Source organism: Cherax quadricarinatus, chromosome 9, assembly GCF_038502225.1.
Source record: "Cherax quadricarinatus isolate ZL_2023a chromosome 9, ASM3850222v1, whole genome shotgun sequence".
NCBI classification, from domain to species: Eukaryota; Metazoa; Arthropoda; class Malacostraca; order Decapoda; family Parastacidae; genus Cherax; species Cherax quadricarinatus.
The window spans coordinates 19,084,065-19,103,159 of record NC_091300.1 but is presented as its reverse complement, the minus strand read 5'-3'; the positions used below and the strand labels follow the sequence as shown (position 1 = coordinate 19,103,159).

The 19,095-nt window shown below is 41.4% G+C and overlaps 1 protein-coding gene across 3 annotated transcripts in view; it reads right to left on the bottom strand.

Moving 5' to 3' along the window:
• LOC128686100 (solute carrier family 12 member 8) overlaps window positions 1-19,095 on the bottom strand; it is a 110,411-nt gene that overhangs the window by 25,985 nt on the left and 65,331 nt on the right. For all 3 annotated transcript variants that reach the window (XM_053772768.2, XM_053772769.2, XM_053772770.2), the window contains 3 exons: window positions 18,650-18,740; window positions 17,568-17,710; window positions 11,523-11,701 (listed from right to left, as the gene is read on the bottom strand). In XM_053772768.2, the coding sequence (XP_053628743.1) occupies window positions 11,523-11,701; window positions 17,568-17,710; window positions 18,650-18,740 (413 nt within the window). The remainder of the gene's footprint in view (window positions 1-11,522; window positions 11,702-17,567; window positions 17,711-18,649; window positions 18,741-19,095) is intronic.

The following is a 19,095-nucleotide window of genomic DNA, read 5'->3' as shown; positions in this document are numbered from 1 at the left end:
GATTAAAGGCTACCTGTCCAACAGAAAATCGTCTGTGTTGTTCCAGGGACATAGAAGTGTAACTAAAGACTTTGAATTAGGAACCCCACAGGGAGGTGTGCTCAGTCCCACACTGTTCAATATTCTAATTAATGCATTACTTAATGCTATGCCTAGTCAGCCCCATCATTATGTGATTAGTTTTGCTGATGATATAATGATTCACACCACCGGATTCTCCAACACCCAAAACATTCTTAATCATGTACTAGCCTCGTGTCAGGACCTGGGGTTGATAATCTCTACTGATAAAACAAAGATACTCAATAGGCGTCCTCCTCGACAGAGAGGCACAGTTCGTCAGATCCAATTGCATGATGGGTCTCTTCTAGAATATGTAAGCAGATACAGGTATCTAGGTTTTGAGGTTCCACTACTTGGACCTGTTGTAACAAGACTTTGTCGCCAATACAAAGAACGACTAAGAGCACTTAGAGTTGTGGCAGGGCTTCACCCCAGGTATGGTGCTAATGTTAAAATTGTGAAAATGATGTATCTTGCTTATATTAGATCATTGGTTGATTATGCTGCGCCACTACTTGCTCTTGTGTCTGACTGGAAGCTTGGAGGGCTGGAAAAACTGCAGAACGAAGCAATGAGGATCATTTTAGGATGCCCTCGTACTGCCAAAATTTTAAATATGCAAAAAGAACTTGATATTCCAAGCATCAGAGATCGTGTTACTGAAAGAAATATCCTAATTGGGGTTAATATGCTCAGGCAAGCTCATTCAAACCCCTGCACAGAAGCCCTCCAAACTTTCCTCAGCACTGGTGAACACTCCTCCAGATGGATCGAAAAAACTGGAACCGACCTCCGCATGAATCAGATACATGATCTATGTCAAGTAAGGCAACAGCGGCACTTCTCCGCTCCATGGAATATTACCCCATTCCAAACTACCATTCCTCCATTTCCCCCCAAACTACTTCTTAAATCACAACCAAAACTTCGCCTTGAAGCCAAACATGAGGCCTTAAGCTGTATTGATAACTTAGTCACACAGCACACACTCTCGCAAATTATTTACGCTGATGGTTCTGTTCACCAATCCACTGGTGCAGCTGGTAGTGCTGCTGTTGTCGTACAGAGTGATGGCTCTCTTAAAGAAATTGGAGCACGCATCAATAATTGGGCCTCTACCCTTCAGACAGAACTGTTTGCCATACTCCTTGCACTGAAATGCATCTATGTATCAAAGATTGACAGTTTAATTGTAACTGATTCTCTGTCATCCATAAATGCTCTCAACTCATTAAGCATAAATTGTTGCATGCTTGTGTCAGAAGCCAGACACAGGTATGGTAGGATTGTGGACAGTGGAGTCAGAGTGCACATGCTGTGGATTCCATCTCACATTGGTCTTCAGATGCATGATAGAACTGATAAATTGGCTAAGCTGTATGCTTTCAAAGAGGGAGTAGATTACAATCTTGGCTTGTCAGGTAGTAGTTTGAGAACAATAATACGAAAAGAACTTCAACTGAATTTTATGGACTTAAGGCTCAGGGAGATTGACACCAGTGAGTCCATATATCATCATTCTATCATGCAGGAGGAGCCACATGTCTATGGTGCATCCAACAAAATAAGCAGACTCTTGGATGTCACTACTGCCCGGCTCCGGCTGGGTTACAAGTATCTTTGGCAGGTTAAATCACCACCACCAGATGTAGACCAAACGAAATGTAAACTTTGCCAGATGGACTATTGTCACACCCTGCGTCATTATGTACTGGAGTGTGATAAAATTAATGAATTTAGAAACAACTCGCTCAGAAAGGTTCAAGAAATGGCAAAGTACTTTATCCACAGTGCTATATTGCAGACCATTCTGGAGAAATACCCTGACTTTGCTAGCTGTAAATAAAGCATTACCACATGTGTGTGTGTGTGTGTGTGTGTGTGTGTGTGTGTGTGTGTGTGTGTGTGTGTGTGTGTGTGTGTGTGTGTGTGTGTGTGTGTGTGTGTGTGTGTGACTCAACAATCAATATTTGCACCAATAACTCATTACAGTTGTGACCGGGTGTGGAAGTGTGAATTGCTCATTACACTATAATTTGTTCATGATTGTAGCCATGTATAAACGTAAGTAACCATTCTTACAGTATTCATTACCTTTGTACCTAGTTCAGCCATCACAACTTTGGGAGCCCAGTCCCTGGACCCATTACGTACCTCTGTAATCTGTAAATACCTTTGTAACTTGTTATGATTGTGACTAGACCTACCTGGAGTTCATTACCTTTGTAAATTGTGAGTTCATTACCTTTGTAAATTGTGAATTCATTACCTCTGTAACTTGCTCAGCTATCAAAACTTTGGAGTCCAGTCCCTGGACCAATTATGTACCTCTGTAATCTTTTGACTACCGCCCACAGGATGGGTATGGGGTGCATAATAAACATATTAAACTAACTAACCACATATCAGACACTACACCTGTTTGAAGAGATAAATTAAAAATATTAGTTAATGGTTCACAGAGTTCCATTTTGCATTCCTTAAGAACCCTTGAAAAAACCTCATCAGGACCCGGCGACTTATTTTGCTTCAGTCGGTCTATCTGCTTCACAACCATTTCACTAGTGACTGTGATGTTACATAATTGATCTTCTTCTAGCCCACTATAAAAATTAATTACTGGAATATTGTTAGTGTCTTCCTGTGTAAAAACTGAGAGAAAATAATTATTAAAAATCGAGCACATTTCATTCTCTTTGTCAGTAAGGTGCCCATAGTTATTTTTAAGGGGACCTATCTTATCTCTAACTTTTGTTCTATAGACCTAGAAAAAACTTTTTGGGTTAGTTTTAGAATCCCTAGCAACTTTAATTTCATAGTCCCTTTTAGCTTTTCTTATCCCCTTTTTAATGTCCCTCTTAATGTCAATATACTGATTCATAAGATGACCCTCACCTCTTTTGATACGCCTATAAATTCCTTTCTTGTGCCCTAGTAGATATTTGAGCCTATTATTCATCCATTTTGGGTCATTTCTATTTGATCTAATTTCTTTATATGGGATAAACGTTCTTTGAGCAGCATGTATAGTGTTCAGAAAACTGTCATATTGATATCTCACTTCGTTACCCCAGTCAACAGATGATAAGTGTTCTCTAAGCCCATCGTAATCTGCTAAGCGAAAATCTGGGACTGTTACTGAGTTATCGCTACTATCGTACTTCCATTCAATGCTGAATGTAATTGATTTGTGGTTGCTAGCACCCAGTTCCTCTGAAATTTCTAAATTATTAACAAGGGATTCATTGTTTGCCATAACTAAGTCAAGCAGGTTATTTCCCCTTGTAGGTTCTGTCACAAACTGCTTCAAAAAACAATCCTGAACTACTTCTAAGAAGTCGTATGATTCTAAATTCCCAGTCAAGAAATTCCAATCAATATGACTAAAGTTAAAGTCTCCTAGAATTACTACATTATCGTCCCTTGTGGCCTTAACAATTTGCTCCCATAGTAGTCTCCCTTGGTCCTTATCTAAGTTTGGGGGATGGTATATCACTCCTAAAATCAGTTTTCATGCCCCTCTGAAAATTCTATCCAAACAGACTCTGTATGTGTTACTTCAGACTTAATACCCGTTTTTATGCAACAGTTCAAGCGATCTCGGACATACAATGCCACCCCACCCCCCTTCCCGATACTTCTATCTACTTGGAACAATTTAAACCCTGAATATGACATTCCACAGGCATGTCCCGACTTTTTTAATTAAACCACGTCTCAGTTAAGGCAAATACATCAATGTTACCTGCACTAGCAACTAATCTCAACTCGTCCATCTTATTCCTAGCACTACGGCAATTAGCATAATAAACATTGAAAGACTCTCCTTTCTCTTTACACTTCCTGCTCATTTCTGTTTTTCTACTAAACCTATTACTGTCCTTATCACCCAAAGTCCCTGGCTTTTCAATATCTACCTCGTTCTGCTTATCACTGTTTTCCTACCAAAACCCATATTACTAACTATTCCTAGTTTAAAGTCCTAACTGCTCCCTCCACTGCAGTTGCCAGTGCTACCACCCTAGACCTAGATAAGTGAACCCCATCCCTGGCATACATGTCATTTCCGCCATAGAAGAGGTCCCAGTTGTCAATGAATGTTACCGCATTTTCCTTACAGTATTTGTCCAGCCAGCAATTGACACCAATTGCCCTGGACAACCATTCATTTCCAACTCCCCTCTTTTGCAAAATGCCACATATGACAGGGTTCCCACCCTTACTCCTAATTATTTCTATTGCTGACCTATACCTGCTAATCAGGTCTTCACTCCTACGTCTGCCAACATTGTTGCCTCCAGCACTGAGACAGATAATAGGATTGCTCCCATTACCTCTCATGATGTCATCCAGACGGCTAACAATATCCTCCATCCCAGCCCCAGGAAAGCAAACTCTCTGTCTCCTACTCCTGTCCTTCAAGCAGAACGCCCTATCCATATACATAACTTGGCTATCCCCAACAACAACAATATTCTTACCTTCCTTGGTGTCGTTCGTCATGATGTTCCCAGTAGTCGACTCACATTCGTCGGGTAGCACTGAGAATGTATTAGATGTTTCCACAACAGTTTCCACGGCAGTCTCTTTCTTCTTCATCGTTTCTATCTTTCCATTCGTCTTCTTGATCGTCAACTTCGTTCCCTGCTGTCTAGCCACTGACCAGTTTCCCTTCTTGACCTGAGGACTCAAAACAGGAGGACTACTACGAATCTTCTTGTTTTCCTCGGTCAGTCGCCGAATCTCCAACTTCGCTATCCTCAATTCTTCCTTAAGCTGTTGGTAAAGTTGCTCGATGGAGGGCATCTTGCTTCAATTCGTAGAGAGCGCGCAAACAGGTCTTCACAGAGCTAAGTACACGTCAACACTGCGCAAAAGCCAACTCAATCAGGAGCTACTGCGCAGCACGTCCGCACGGCCCAATAGCGATGCGAACACCTAATCTTTTTGCTATCCTCATCACCTTACTCTTTCGTATATATATTCACTTTTAATTTTCTTCTTTTACATACCCTACCAAATTCATCCACCAACCTCTGCAACTTCTCTTCAGAATCTCCCGAAAGCACAGTTATTATTAAACTTATTATTAAAGAGCAACTGTGACAACTCCCGCTTTGTGTTTGATTCCTTATCTTTTAAGTCCAAACCTCTTGCCAAGACCCTCACATTCACTTCTCTTACAACCCCATCTATAAATATATTGAACAACCATAGCGACATCACACATCCTTGTCTAAGGCCTACTTTTACTGAAAAATAATCTCCCTCTCTCCTACATACTCTAACCTGAGCCTCACTATCCTCATAAAAACTCTTCACTGCTTTCAGTAACCTACCTCCTATACCATACACCGGCAACATCTGCCACATTGCCCCCCTATCCACCCTGTCATACGCCTTTTCCAAATCCATAAATGCCACAAAAACCTCTTTACCCTTATCTGAATATTGTTCACCTATTTGTTTCACTGTAAACACTTGGGCTACACACCCCCCTACCTTTCCTAAAGCCTCACTGTTCATCTGTTATCCTACTCTCCGTCTTGCTCTTAATTCTTTCAATAATAACACTACCACACACTTTATCAGGTATACTCAACAGACTTATTCCCCTATAATTTTTGCACTCTTTTATCCCCTTTGCCTTTATACAAAGGAACTATGCATGCTCTCTGCCAATCCCTAGGTACCTTACCCTCTTCCATACATTTATTAAATAATAGCACAAACCACTCCAAAACTATATCCCCACCTGCTTTTAACATTTCTATCTTTATCCCATCAATCCCAGCTGCCTTACCCCCTTTCATTCTACACACTGCCTCACAAACTTCCCCCACAATCACAACTGTTATTCCTTCTTGCCCTATACACAAAATCACAGCTTCCCTATCTTCATCAACATTTAACAGTTCCTCAAAATATTCCTTCCATCTTCCCGATACCTCTAACTCTCCATTTAATAACTCCCCTCTCCTATTTTTAACTGACAAATCCATTTGTTCCTTAGGCTTCCTCAACTTATTAATCTCACTCCAAAACTTTTTCTTATTTTCAACAAAATTTGTTGATAACATCTCACCCACTCTCTCATTTGCTCTCTTTTTACATTGCTTCACCACTCTCTTAACCTCTCTTTATCTCTCCATATACTCTTCCCTCCTTGCATCACTTCTACTTTGTAAAAACCTCTCATATGCTAAATTTTTCTCCCTTACTACTCTCTTTACATCATCATTCCACCAATCGCTCTTCTTCCCTCCCACACCCACTTTCCTGTAACCACAAGCTTCTGCTGAACACTCTTAACACTACATTCTTAAACCTACCCCATACATCTTCGACCCCCATTGCTTATACTCTCACTAGCCCATCTATTCTCCAATAATTGTTTATATCTTACCCTAACTGCCTCCTCTTTTAGTTTATACACCTTCACCTCTCTCTTACTTGCTGCTTCTATTTTCCTTGTATCCCATCTACCTTTCACTCTCACTGTAGCTACAACTAGAAAGTGATCTGATACAATTTGTGGCCCCTCTGTATATTTTCTGGGTCAGCAATTTCACCTGCCTTGAAAGGTGCTGTCAGTGTGCAACAATATTCCAGCCTAGATACAACAAGCAACCTGAAGAGTGTCATCATAGGTTTTGCATCCCTAGTCCTGAAGATTCTCATTATCTATCCTGTCATTTTTCTAGCAGATGCAATTGATACAATGTTGTAGTCTTTGAAGGTGAGATCCTCTGGCATTATCACTCCCAGGTCTTTTACATTAGTTTGTTGCTCTATTGTGTGGTTGGAATTTGTTTTATACTCTGACGAAGTTTTAATTTCCTCACGTTTTCCATATCGGAGTAATTGAAATTTCTCATCAATGAAATTTATATTGTTTTCTGAGGCCCATTTAAAGATTTGGTTGATGTTCGCCTGGAGTCTTGCAGTGTCTGTCATGCAAAATTCAGGTGTCATCTACAAAGGAAGATGCAAAGCTGTGGCTTACATCCCTGTTTATGTCAGATATGAGGATGAGAAACAAGATGGGAGCGAGTACTGTGCCTTGTGGAACAGAGCTTTTCACCGTTGCTGCCTTAGACTTTACTCTGTTGACTACTACTCTTTTTGTTCTATTTGTTAGGAAATTATAGATCCATCTACCAACTTTTCTTGTTATTCCTTTGGCATGCATTTTGTGCGCTATTACACCATGGTCACACTTGTCGAAAGTTTTTGCAAAGTCTATGAATACTACATCTGCATTTTGTTTGTCTTCTAGAGCATCCAGGACCATATCATAGTGGTCCAGTAGCTGAGACAGGCAGGAGCGACCTGCTCTAAACCCATGTTGCCCTGGGTTGTTTAACTGATGGGTATCTAGATGGGTTGCAATCTTGCTTCTTAGAACTCTTTCAAAGGTTTTTATGATATGGGATGTTAGTGCTATTGGTCTGTAGTTCTTTGTTATTGCTTTACTGCCCCCTTTGTGGAGTGGGGCTATGTCTGTTGTTTTTAGCAGCTGTGGGATGACCCCTTTGTCCATGCTCCTTCTCCATAGGATGTTAAAAGCACACAATAGGGACTTCTTGAGTTCTTGATAAACACAGAGTTCCATGAGTCTGGGCCTTGGGCAGAGTGCATGGGCATGTCATTTATCACCTTTTCAAAGTCATCTAGCATCAGGATAATATCATAAAAAATCCATTTAGGTCTTCGACTCTCAGTCTGGTTAGCGGCTCGCTAAAAAACGAGTCATATTGGGACTAGAGTAGCTCACTCATTTCCTTGCTGTCTAAGTAGGGGCCAATTACTGGATATTGTTCTCGACTTTGATTTTGCATAAGAAAAGAAATATTTTGGGTTTCTTTCAATTTCATTTATGGCTTTTAGTTCTTCCCGTGTTTCTTGACTCCTGTAAGATTCCTTTAGCTTTAGTTTGATAATTGCTATTTCTCTGACCAGTGCCTCCCTTCGTATTACAGATATACTGGCCTCTTTTAACTGCTCTGTTATTCTTTGCTTTTGCCTGTATAGGGAGTGCCTTTCTCTTTCTAGCTTCCATCTTCTCTTCCTTTTCCTTAAAGGAATATGCCTTGAGCATACTTCGAGTGCCACAGAGTTAATTTGTTCTAGACATAGGTTTGGATCCATGTTGCTTAGGATATCTTCCCAGCTTATATCATTTAGGACCTGGTTGACTTGATCCCACCTTATGTTTTTGTTACTGAAGTTGAATTTGGTGAAGGCTTCCTCGTGACTGATCACATTTTGTTGGTCTGGGACCCTGCGCATATATGTCTGAACCTCTATTATGTTGTGATCTGAGTAGGTTGCCATAGCTTGAAATCCCCCAAAAGCAAGATGTTTGGGGAAGGAGCTGGAAGATTTTCCAGACAGTGGTCTATTTTCAAAAGCTGTTCCTAGAATTGTTGGGAAGTTTCATCCAGAGGCTTGTATACAACCACAATGACCAGGTTTTGGTTCTTGATCTTTACTGCCGAAATTCAGCTTCATCATTTAAGGCATTTAGTAGTTCCCAGCATATCAGCGACTCTGTGACGTACAGGTCAACCCCCTCCCCTTCTTGCTTGTTCACTGTCACATTTGTATAGGTTATATGAACCAAAATATTTGGTTCATATTTTGAACACTGAACAATGATTTCAACATTAGCAAAATTTGAAGTAATTGAAGAAAATAATTTAATACAAAATTCCATGTGATTGTAATTTGTTCTTTTTTCTGATCAAGAAATGTAATTATAGTTTATTTTTCTGATCAGGTAACTAAGCGGAAATCTGAATGATGTAATTACACCAAGTTTAATTAAGACTCTAGAGGATAACTTATTTAGAATCATAACCAAAGAATCAAAAACAAATCAGTGTCTCGTAGTTCGATTGCCAGCACACTCAACTCACACAATGAGAAACCATACCACGGGCGGGGATAGAACCTGCGATCAGAAGTCTCCAAACTCCAGACCGTCGCGTTAGCCACTGGCCCAGTGGCTAACGCAAAGGTCTAGAGTTTTGAGACTCTCTGATCGCGGGTTCTATCCCCACCTGTGGTATGGTTTGTTTGCAATCATGTCATTACGATTTCGTGAGTCACACACTGAGGTCTGGGGGTCGATCCTCGGTATGATTGGAAACATTAATACACCTGCTGTCCATGTTCACCTATCAGTAAAATAGGTATCTGGGTGTTAGTCGAATGGTGTTGGTCGCATCCTGGGGACAAAACTGACTTAATTTGCCCGAAATGCTCTGCACAACAAGGGGCTTTCTATACAGTAGTATGTCATTGATGTCATCTAGGCCTGTAAGAGAGAGAAGATTTCGTTCGGATTTTTAACCCCAGAGGGTTAGCCACCCAGGATAACCCAAGAAAGTCAGTGCGTCATCGAGGACTGTCTAACTTATTTCCATTGGGGTCCTTAATCTTGTCCCCCAGGATGCGACCCACACCAGTCGACTAACACCCAGGTACCTATTTGCTGCTAGGTGAACAGGACAACAGGTGTAAGGAAACGTGTCGAAATGTTTCCACCCGCCGGGAATCGAACCCGGGCCCTCCGTGTGTGAAGCGGGAGCTTTAGCCACCAGGCCACCGGGCCACCAGTATACACTGTACATGTACTTGTAGAAATAATTATTATGTTATTATTATTATTATTATTATTATTATTATTATTATTATTATTATTATTATTCACGAAAACACTATATTTCTTGTAATGTACTGAACTTAATCAACACTGTAAGAATTATAGAGAGACATAGCTCTTATAATCTAAAATTCCAAACTGTTGATGTTTGATAAGTGAATGATGGATTCAGGATTGGCTTTTGACATATACACTGCATTATTTTTGTAATGTATTACCATAAATCAGCATTACTTATGAAATCGTAATGACACGATTGCAAACAAACCATACCCCGGGTGGGGACAGAACCCGCTATCAGTCATAAAAAAACGATACCACGGGCGGGATTTGAACCCGCGGTCAGAGAGTCTCAAAACTCCAGACCGTCGGGTTAGCCACTGGACCAGCTAGCCACAATAAGATTCGTCCAACTAGGTATATTTCTACATCATAGGAAGGTTAGCATAGGCACCACTGTGACCACAAATGCAAGTTTTTACAGATGAATATCCAGACCGCTGGTTCAAATCTCGCCCGTGGTATGGTTTGTTTGCAATCGTGTCATTACGATTTCGTGAGTCATGTTGACGACAGTGAGGGGACCTGAGCTAGAGTTCGTCACGGCCACGCTAGCTGGAGATTCGTCTGTAAAAACTTGCATTTGTGGTCACAGAGGTGCCTGTGCTAACCTTCCTATGGTGTAGAAATATACCTAGTTGGATGAATCTTATTGTGGCTAGCTAGTCCAGTGGCTAACGCGACGGTTTGGAGTTTTGAGACTCTGACCGCGGGTTCAAATCCCGCCCGTGGTATGGTTTGTTTGCAATCGTGTCATTACGATTTCGTGAGTCATCAGTCATGAAACGCCAGACCGACGGCTAGCCACTGGGCCAGCTGGCTACAATAAGATTTGTCCAACTAGGTATATTTATACACCATAGGAAGGTTAGTATAGACACCACTGGGACCACAAATGCAAGTTTTTACAAACGAATCTCCCATCAGCGTGGCCGTGACTAGCTCTAGCTAAGTGTACCTAGTTCAGCCATCAAAACTTTGGAGCCCGGTCCCTGGACCCATTGTGTACCTCTGTAATCTGTAAATACCTTTGTAACTTGTCATGATTGTGACTAGACCTACCTGGAGTTCATTACCTTTGTAAATTGTGAGTTCATTACCTTTGTAAATTGTGAATTCATTACCTCTGTAACTTGCTCAGCTATCAAAACTTTGAGGCCCAGTCCCTGGACCAATTATGTACCTCTGTAATCTTTTGACTTCCGCCCACAGGATGGGTATGGGGTGCATAATAAACATATTAAACTAAACTAACTATGGGCGAGATTGAACCATACCACGGGCGGGATTGGATCAGCTAGCTGGTCCAGTGGCTAACGCGACGGTCTGGAGTTTTGAGACTCTCTGACCGTGGGTTCAATTCCGGCCGTGGTATGGCTTGAAATAGTAATGATCGCGGGTTCTATCCCCGCCCGTGGAATGGTTTATAAATCAGTATTTCCTGACTATTAAGGTTTTTAGTACAATATGGTATGATGAATCTTGCTGTTACCCATTTAAAATATAGATTCTGAAACTGAAACTGCTGATCTTTGAAAATCTAATGAAGTCTGTCAAGCAGTCAGAATAACTTTAAACTGGGAATTTATACTAATTACACAATAAAATGGACACTACCAAACATAACTTGAACATAACGTCACTATTGTTCCAATAACAATCTTGTTTACCAAAAAGAAAGAAGTTTCAAGTTATAAATAATTATACAATAGTACACTGTTAATCATACCCAATGCATGTAAGGAAGCTGTTCTTGAGCCACCTGAGGAAGACAAACTCGTTGGCTATACCAGGATGGCCGCCTGGTGCGGCTTGCCCTATGTAGATATATATGAGTAACGTAGTGAGTAATGTGATGAGACCGTAAGCCCAGTGTACACACACCATCATGGCCACCTTCACACCAACCTGCAATTTATAAACCTATTATTTTTCTGATGTAAGTAATAATATTAAGACTCATGGAAAATAGTGTGTTTCAAATAGTTTATTCTCATATACACTTCACGTGAGCTGACGTGCAGTACTGTATTTACAATGAATAATGATAATGATTATACTGATAAACAATGATAAGGGGCTCTGGTGGCCACACAGCGAGGGCCTGGGTTCGATTCCCAGCCAGGGTGGAAACATTGGGCGTGTTTCTTTGCACCTGTTGTCTATGTTCACCCATCAGTAAAATGGTTACCTGGGTGTCAGTCGACTGGTGTGGGTCGCATCCTGGGACAAGGACCTAATTTGCCCGAAATGCTCAGCATAAAAAGCGGTTTTCTATATAGTAGTATGTCATTGATGTCAGTTAGGACTGTATACCATGTACATGTACTTGTAGTAAATATATTATTATTATTATTATTATTATTATTATTATTATTATTATTATTATTATTATTATGATAGAGGTTTTGGGGCAGTAAGAGAACTCTTCAAAATCTGTAGTTTCAAGCAATGAAAATCGAATAGCACATCATACGGTGTGTTTATTCATATATTTCTCTGATAATGAAATAATCTATGCTATAAATGTCAGTCACATTAGATACTTGAGGCTATGCTTCCCTCTTCCTCCACTCTCTCTGGACAACTTTCTCAGCTCTTTTCTGACAGTTTCTGCCACTGGGACTCCACCAGTTGTGTATTTTTTGCTGGAGATCCTCAAAATTTTTCACTTTCCCTCAACTTCCTGGACCAACTATACTGTTTACGAGACTTCTTCGCCAACCATGGGAAATTATCATAATTGGAAAGCTTTATACATGTACTGGTCATATAGCACCATCTGGGGAATGGAAAGCAATCAAGTTTGATCCATGATTCCAAGAGGGACAACACTATTGAAATCTCGGTAGTTAGTCATAGCCTCTGGCTAAAGTTCCTGCCAGCAGGTATTACTCTCTGAATGCTCGAGTCCTCCCTGACATCTTTCATGTTAACACCGTTATACCTGGAGTATACCTGGAGGGGGTTTCGTGGTCAACACCCCCAAGGCCCGGTCTGAGACCAGGCCTCGTGGTGCATCAGGGTCTGATCAACCAGGCTGCTACTGCTGGCCGCATGCAAACTGACGTATGAACCACAGCCCAGCTGGTCAGGTACTGCCTTTAGGTACCTGTCCAGTGCCTTCTTGAAGACAGCCAGGGGTCTATTGGTAATCTCCCTTATGTATGCTGGGAGGCAACTGAACAGTCTTGGGCCCCGGACACTTACTGAGTTGTCTCTCAGTGTACTCGTGGCGCCCCTGCTTTTCATCGGGGAAATGTTGCATCTCCTGCCGAGTATTTTGCTTTCATATAGAATGATTTTCGTGTGTAGGTTTGGCACCAATCCCTCCAGGACCTTCCAAGTGTATATTATCATGTATCTCTCTCGCCTGCATTCGAGGAAATACAGATCAAGGACCTTCAACCGTTCCCAGTAATTTAGGTGCTTTAACGTACTTATGTGTGCCATGAAAGTTCTTTGTACACTCTCCAGGTCAGCAGTTTCACCTGCCTTAGAGGGGGCAGTTAGTGTACAGCAATATTCCAGCCTAGAGAGAACAAGCGATTTGGTGGCAAAAGCTCTCGCTTCACATGGTGAGGGTCCGAGTTCGATTACCGGCGAAGGGGTGGAAACATTGGACGTGTTTCTTTACAGTGGTTGTCTATGTTCACCTATCAGTAAAATAGGTACCTGGGTGTTAGCCGACTGGTGTGGGTCGCATCCTGGGACAAAACTTACCTAATTTGCCCGAACCAGTCCACCAGTCCAATGACATTCTTCTTTGCAAATATACAGGGTCTAAAGCCAGCAACAAACAACAAAATACCTTTCATCCGTGGACTGCTTGCAGAGGCAAAGGCAATGTTCGCGGCTTTCACTGAGACCCACATAAAGGATCACTTGGACAACGAAATATGGATTCCAGGTTACAACCTATACAGATGTGACAGAGTGAACAGGCAAAAGGGGGGGGGTTGGCCTGTACATTGCAGTCACTTGTTTGCACAGAACTGCTTAATGCCTCAAATGATGTAGTGGAAGTTTTAGCAGTAATGGTCGAGAACCAAAACCTAGTCATTGCGGTAGTCTACAAGCCTCTGGATGCAACATCACAGCAATTCCAGGAACAGCTGTTAAAAATTGACCACTGTCTGGAAAATCTTCCAACTACTGCACCCAACATCTTGCTCCTGGGGGATTTCAACTTAAGGCACCTAAAATGGAGGATATAGCAAATAATATTGTTGCAGTAATAACACCAGGAGGCAGCTCTGATGAAAACTCACACTCACACGAGTTTTTAAATCTCTGCACAAAATTCAATTTAAACCAGCAAATAATAGAGCCAACTAGACTGGAGAATACACTAGACCTCATCTTCACTAACAATGATGATCTGATAAGAAATGTCACCATATCAAAAACAATATACTCAGATCACAACATAACTGAGGTTCAGACATGTATGCGTGGAGCCCCAGACCGACATAATGAGACTAGTTACGAGGGAGCATTCACCAAATTCAACTTCAATAACAAAAACATAAAGTGGGACCAAGTAAACCAAGTCCTAACCGATATAAGCTGGGAAGATATACTAAGCAACACAGACCCCAACTTATGCCTAGAACAGATTAACTTGGTGGCACTCGATGTATGCACAAGGCTTATTCCTCTAAGAAAAAGAAGGAGTAGATGTAAAATAGAAAGAGACAGGCGCTCCCTTTACAGGCGACGGAAAAGAATAACAGAGCGGCTAAAAGAGGTCAATATATCTGAAATGTGTAGGGAGACACTGGTCAGAGAAATAGCAAGCATCGAACTCAAGCTAAAGGAATCTTATAGGAGTCAGGAATCGCGGGAAGAACTAAAAGCCATAAATGAAATCGAAAGAAACCCAAAGTATTTCTTCTCCTATGCCAAATCAAAGTCGAGAACAACGTCCAGTATTGGGCCCCTACTTAAACAAGATGGGTCCTACACAGATGACAGCAAGGAAATGAGTGAGCTACTCAAGTCCCAATATGACTCAGATTTTAGCAAGCCGCTAACCAGACTGAGAGTCGAAGATCAAAATGAATTTTTTATGAGAGAGCCACAAAATTTGATTAACACAAGCCTATCCGATGTTATCCTGACGCCAAATGACTTCGAACAGGCGATAAATGACATGCCCATGCACTCTGCCCCAGGGCCAGACTCATGGAACTCCGTGTTCATCAAGAACTGCAAGAAGCCCCTATCACGAGCCTTTTCCATCCTATGGAGAGAGAGCATGGACACGGGGGTCGTCCCACAGTTACTAAAAACAACAGACATAGCCCCACTCCACAAAGGGGGCAGTAAAGCAACAGCAAATAACTACAGACCAATAGCACTAACATACCATATCATAAAAATCTTTGAAAGGGTCCTAAGAAGCAAGATCACCACCCATCTAGAAACCCATCAGTTACACAACCCAGGGCAACATGGGTTTAGAACAGGTCGCTCCTGTCTGTCTCAACTATTGGATCACTACGACAAGGTCCTAAATGCACCAGAAGACAAAAAGAATGCAGATGTAATATATACAGACTTTGCAAAAGCCTTCGACAAGTGTGACCATGGCGTAATAGCGCACAAAATGCGTGCTAAAGGAATAACAGGAAAAGTCGGTCGATGGATCTATAATTTCCTCACTAACAGAACACAGAGAGTAGTCGTCAACAGAGTAAAGTCCGAGGCAGCTACGGTGAAAAGCTCTGTTCCACAAGGCACAGTACTCGCTCCCATCTTATTCCTCATCCTCATATCCGACATAGACAAGGATGTCAGCCACAGCACCGTGTCTTCCTTTGCAGATGACACCCGAATCTGCATGACAGTGTCTTCCATTGCAGACACTGCAAGGCTCCAGGCGGACATCAACCAAATCTTTCAGTGGGCTGCAGAAAACAATATGAAGTTCAACGATGAGAAATTTCAATTACTCAGATATGGTAAACACGAGGAAATCAAATCTTCATCAGAGTACAAAACAAATTCTGGCCACAAAATAGAGCGAAACACCAACGTCAAAGACCTGGGAGTGATCATGTCGGAGGATCTCACCTTCAAGGACCATAACATTGTATCAATCGCATCTGCTAGAAAAATGACAGGATGGATAATGAGAACCTTCAAAACTAGGGAGGCCAAGCCCATGATGACACTCTTCAGGTCACTTGTTCTATCTAGGCTGGAATATTGCTGCACACTAACAGCACCTTTCAAGGCAGGTGAAATTGCTGACCTAGAAAATGTACAGAGAACCTTCACGGCGCGCATAACGGAGATAAAACACCTCAATTACTGGGAGCGCTTGAGGTTCCTAAACCTGTATTCCCTGGAATGCAGGCGGGAGAGATACATGATTATATACACCTGGAAAATCCTAGAGGGACTAGTACCGAACTTGCACACGAAAATCACTCACCACGAAAGCAAAAGACTTGGCAGACGATGCACCATCCCCCCAATGAAAAGCAGGGGTGTCACTTGCACGTTATACAATAAGTGTCAGGGGCCCGAGACTGTTCAACTGCCTCCCAGCATACATAAGGGGGATTACCAACAGACCCCTGGCACTCTTCAAGCTGGCACTGGACAAGCACCTAAAGTCGGTTCCTGACCAGCCGGGCTGTGGCTCGTAAGTTGGTTTGCGTGCAGCCAGCAGCAACAGCCTGGCTGATCAGGCTCTGATCCACCAGGAGGCCTGGTCACAGACCGGGCCGCGGGGGCGTTGACCCCCGAACTCTCTCCAGGTAAACTCCAGGTAAATAACAAGCGGCTTTCCATATAGTAATATGTCATTGATGTCAGCTAGGACTGTATACCCTGTACATGTACGTGGAGTAAATAAAGATATTATCACTATATTATATTATTATTATCATGGGCTTGACATCCCTAGTTTTGAAGGTTCTCATTATCCATCCTATCATTTTTCTAGCAGATGCCGTAGATACATTGTTGTGTCTTTGAAGGTGAGATCCTCTGACATTATCACTCCCAGGTCCTTCACATTAATTTTTTCGCTCTATTATATAGTTAGAATTTGTTGTATACCCATATATGCATAGTGAAATGCACTGAATAGAATTCCATTTATATATCCACGCTCCTTATAGCCATGAATTCATTGTAAATAAATAGGGATCTTGCATAATTCAATTATTTTATCATCAAAATGTTACGCTGCACGTACTGTATATGCATTTTAAGATTTTAAAGTAGGTAAACATTTGTTTGTAATTCTTTTATTACAACTTAATATTCTCTCATTCCAAGATTTTGTGTGGATTATTAATCAGGAGGGTTAGTAACCCAGGATAATTTAAACCCCTGTCATCGGACTGGCTTATTTCCACTGGAGGTCCTTACTCCTCTCCCCTGGGTGCTACCCACACCAGTCGGCTAATACCTTGTACTAACTTGCTGCTAGGAGAGCAGAGAGAGCAGGCAAAAGGAACCATGCCCAGCATTTCCACTCGGGTCGGGGTTAGAACCCCAGTCCCTCAATGCGTGAGCTTAGTTTAATGTTTATTCTGCACCCCACATCCATCCTCTGGGCGGTAGTCGTAAGATTAGAGATGCGAGAGCTCAGGACATTACCAAGCAAGTCACAAACTCGTGATCAAATATAATGTAATAATAAGAAAAGATCTAACAAAGCCTATAAGATGTACAAGGAATAAATAGCAAACTACTCATCTAATGTGTATGTACATGTAGTACAAAACAAAATATGGAGAAATGCAGTGCTTACCCCCGCGAGTGAGATCCATCGGTTACAAAGGTAAGAGTACCAGTGTGATGGTTTATTTGAGATCCCCATCATACCTCCAATACTCCCTGTAGGTTGTACAACCCCTTCACCTGTAATAATGCTGCTACCAATGCTCTCTTCTTCTGCCAAAAGAAAAGACATGCTAGTAAACAAAGTAATGCTAAATCTTTTTTATTATGCCATATGCAGAACAACCACTGTGAAAAAAATAGTGAAATTCCAAGCGATTTCGTGACTTCTCACATTATCAAGGAACTATATGTAAAAGTTCCTTGATAATGATACATTACTTGTCTAATGTATCATTAAATTCTTCCCAAATTTTATTAATTAGACAAGTAAAAAATCTTAATGTTGGGTAGAATATCAGTTGTGTTTCACAGAGTCGGGTGTTGTGACGTGACTGTGAGGTGTAGTCTTACCCTTATATGCATTCCTATTGATGTTTTTCTTATAGTTCCTTGGTAATGTGAGAAATCACGAAAGCGCTTGGAATTTCACTATTTTTTCACTGTGGTTGTTCTGGATATTGTGATATCACCTGTTTACTGTGATTTTATTGCAGCATTATGCAGTACATATCAAAAAATATCCTACCTGGCACTCCTATCATTACTTTATGCAGTTAGACTTATTTGTTCTGGTGTTGTAGTCTGATCTCATGATACCAATATTGGACCATTATCAAGTCGTCACTGATAATGAGCCAGATCTTACAGGTTTTGGGGAAGTGGAAAAGAATCCCTCCTCCATAAGCTATGCTTGTCGTGAGAGGCGACTCAAAGGCTGGAAGGGGCCAGTAACCCCTTCTCCTGTATAATTACCAAATGTAAAAACAAAAAAAAAAGAAAAAACTTTATGAGAGCATTTCTTCTTTTTTCGGGTCACCTTGCTTCTGTGGCAGATGGATGGTGTGTTAAAGAAAATAGTAATAATTTCCAGTGTGTAGGTTAATTGATAATTGTCCCAATTCAGTTTTGTAACCTTCATAAAATTTCATTTTTTTCAAGCCTTATTTATTATTTGCCGCCCTTGAAACTCCAGCCATCTCAAGTTCTCACCTTTTGTGGAGTGATCTGTGTCTGACTTGATGCTGGAGTGATCATCTGGAGATGAGACCAGACTTGATGATCCTGAGCTGGCTGCTGTCTTCTGTACCACACATAAAACACAACTTTTAGGATATTACACACAGTATACTCATCTTTGAAATATATATTTTTAATTATTATATTCATGGGGAAACACCAAACCCATAAGGGCCATACAGCATTTTGGGAATGAAAGGGATGATGTAATCAAGTTGCATCTGAGAAAAGCTCTGATTTCCTGGATCAAGAGCCCTTCACCAGCTTCAACCCTTCTCCCCCTCCCCCCCCAATCCTTCGTTGAAGAATGTGAAATATAGCAGTGTGGGACAAGACTTAAGAAAGTAAGTATGGTGATATCGACAAGATGTGGAAACACACTTATGTTCCGTTCTGGACATTTATTTCAGGAAATGTTT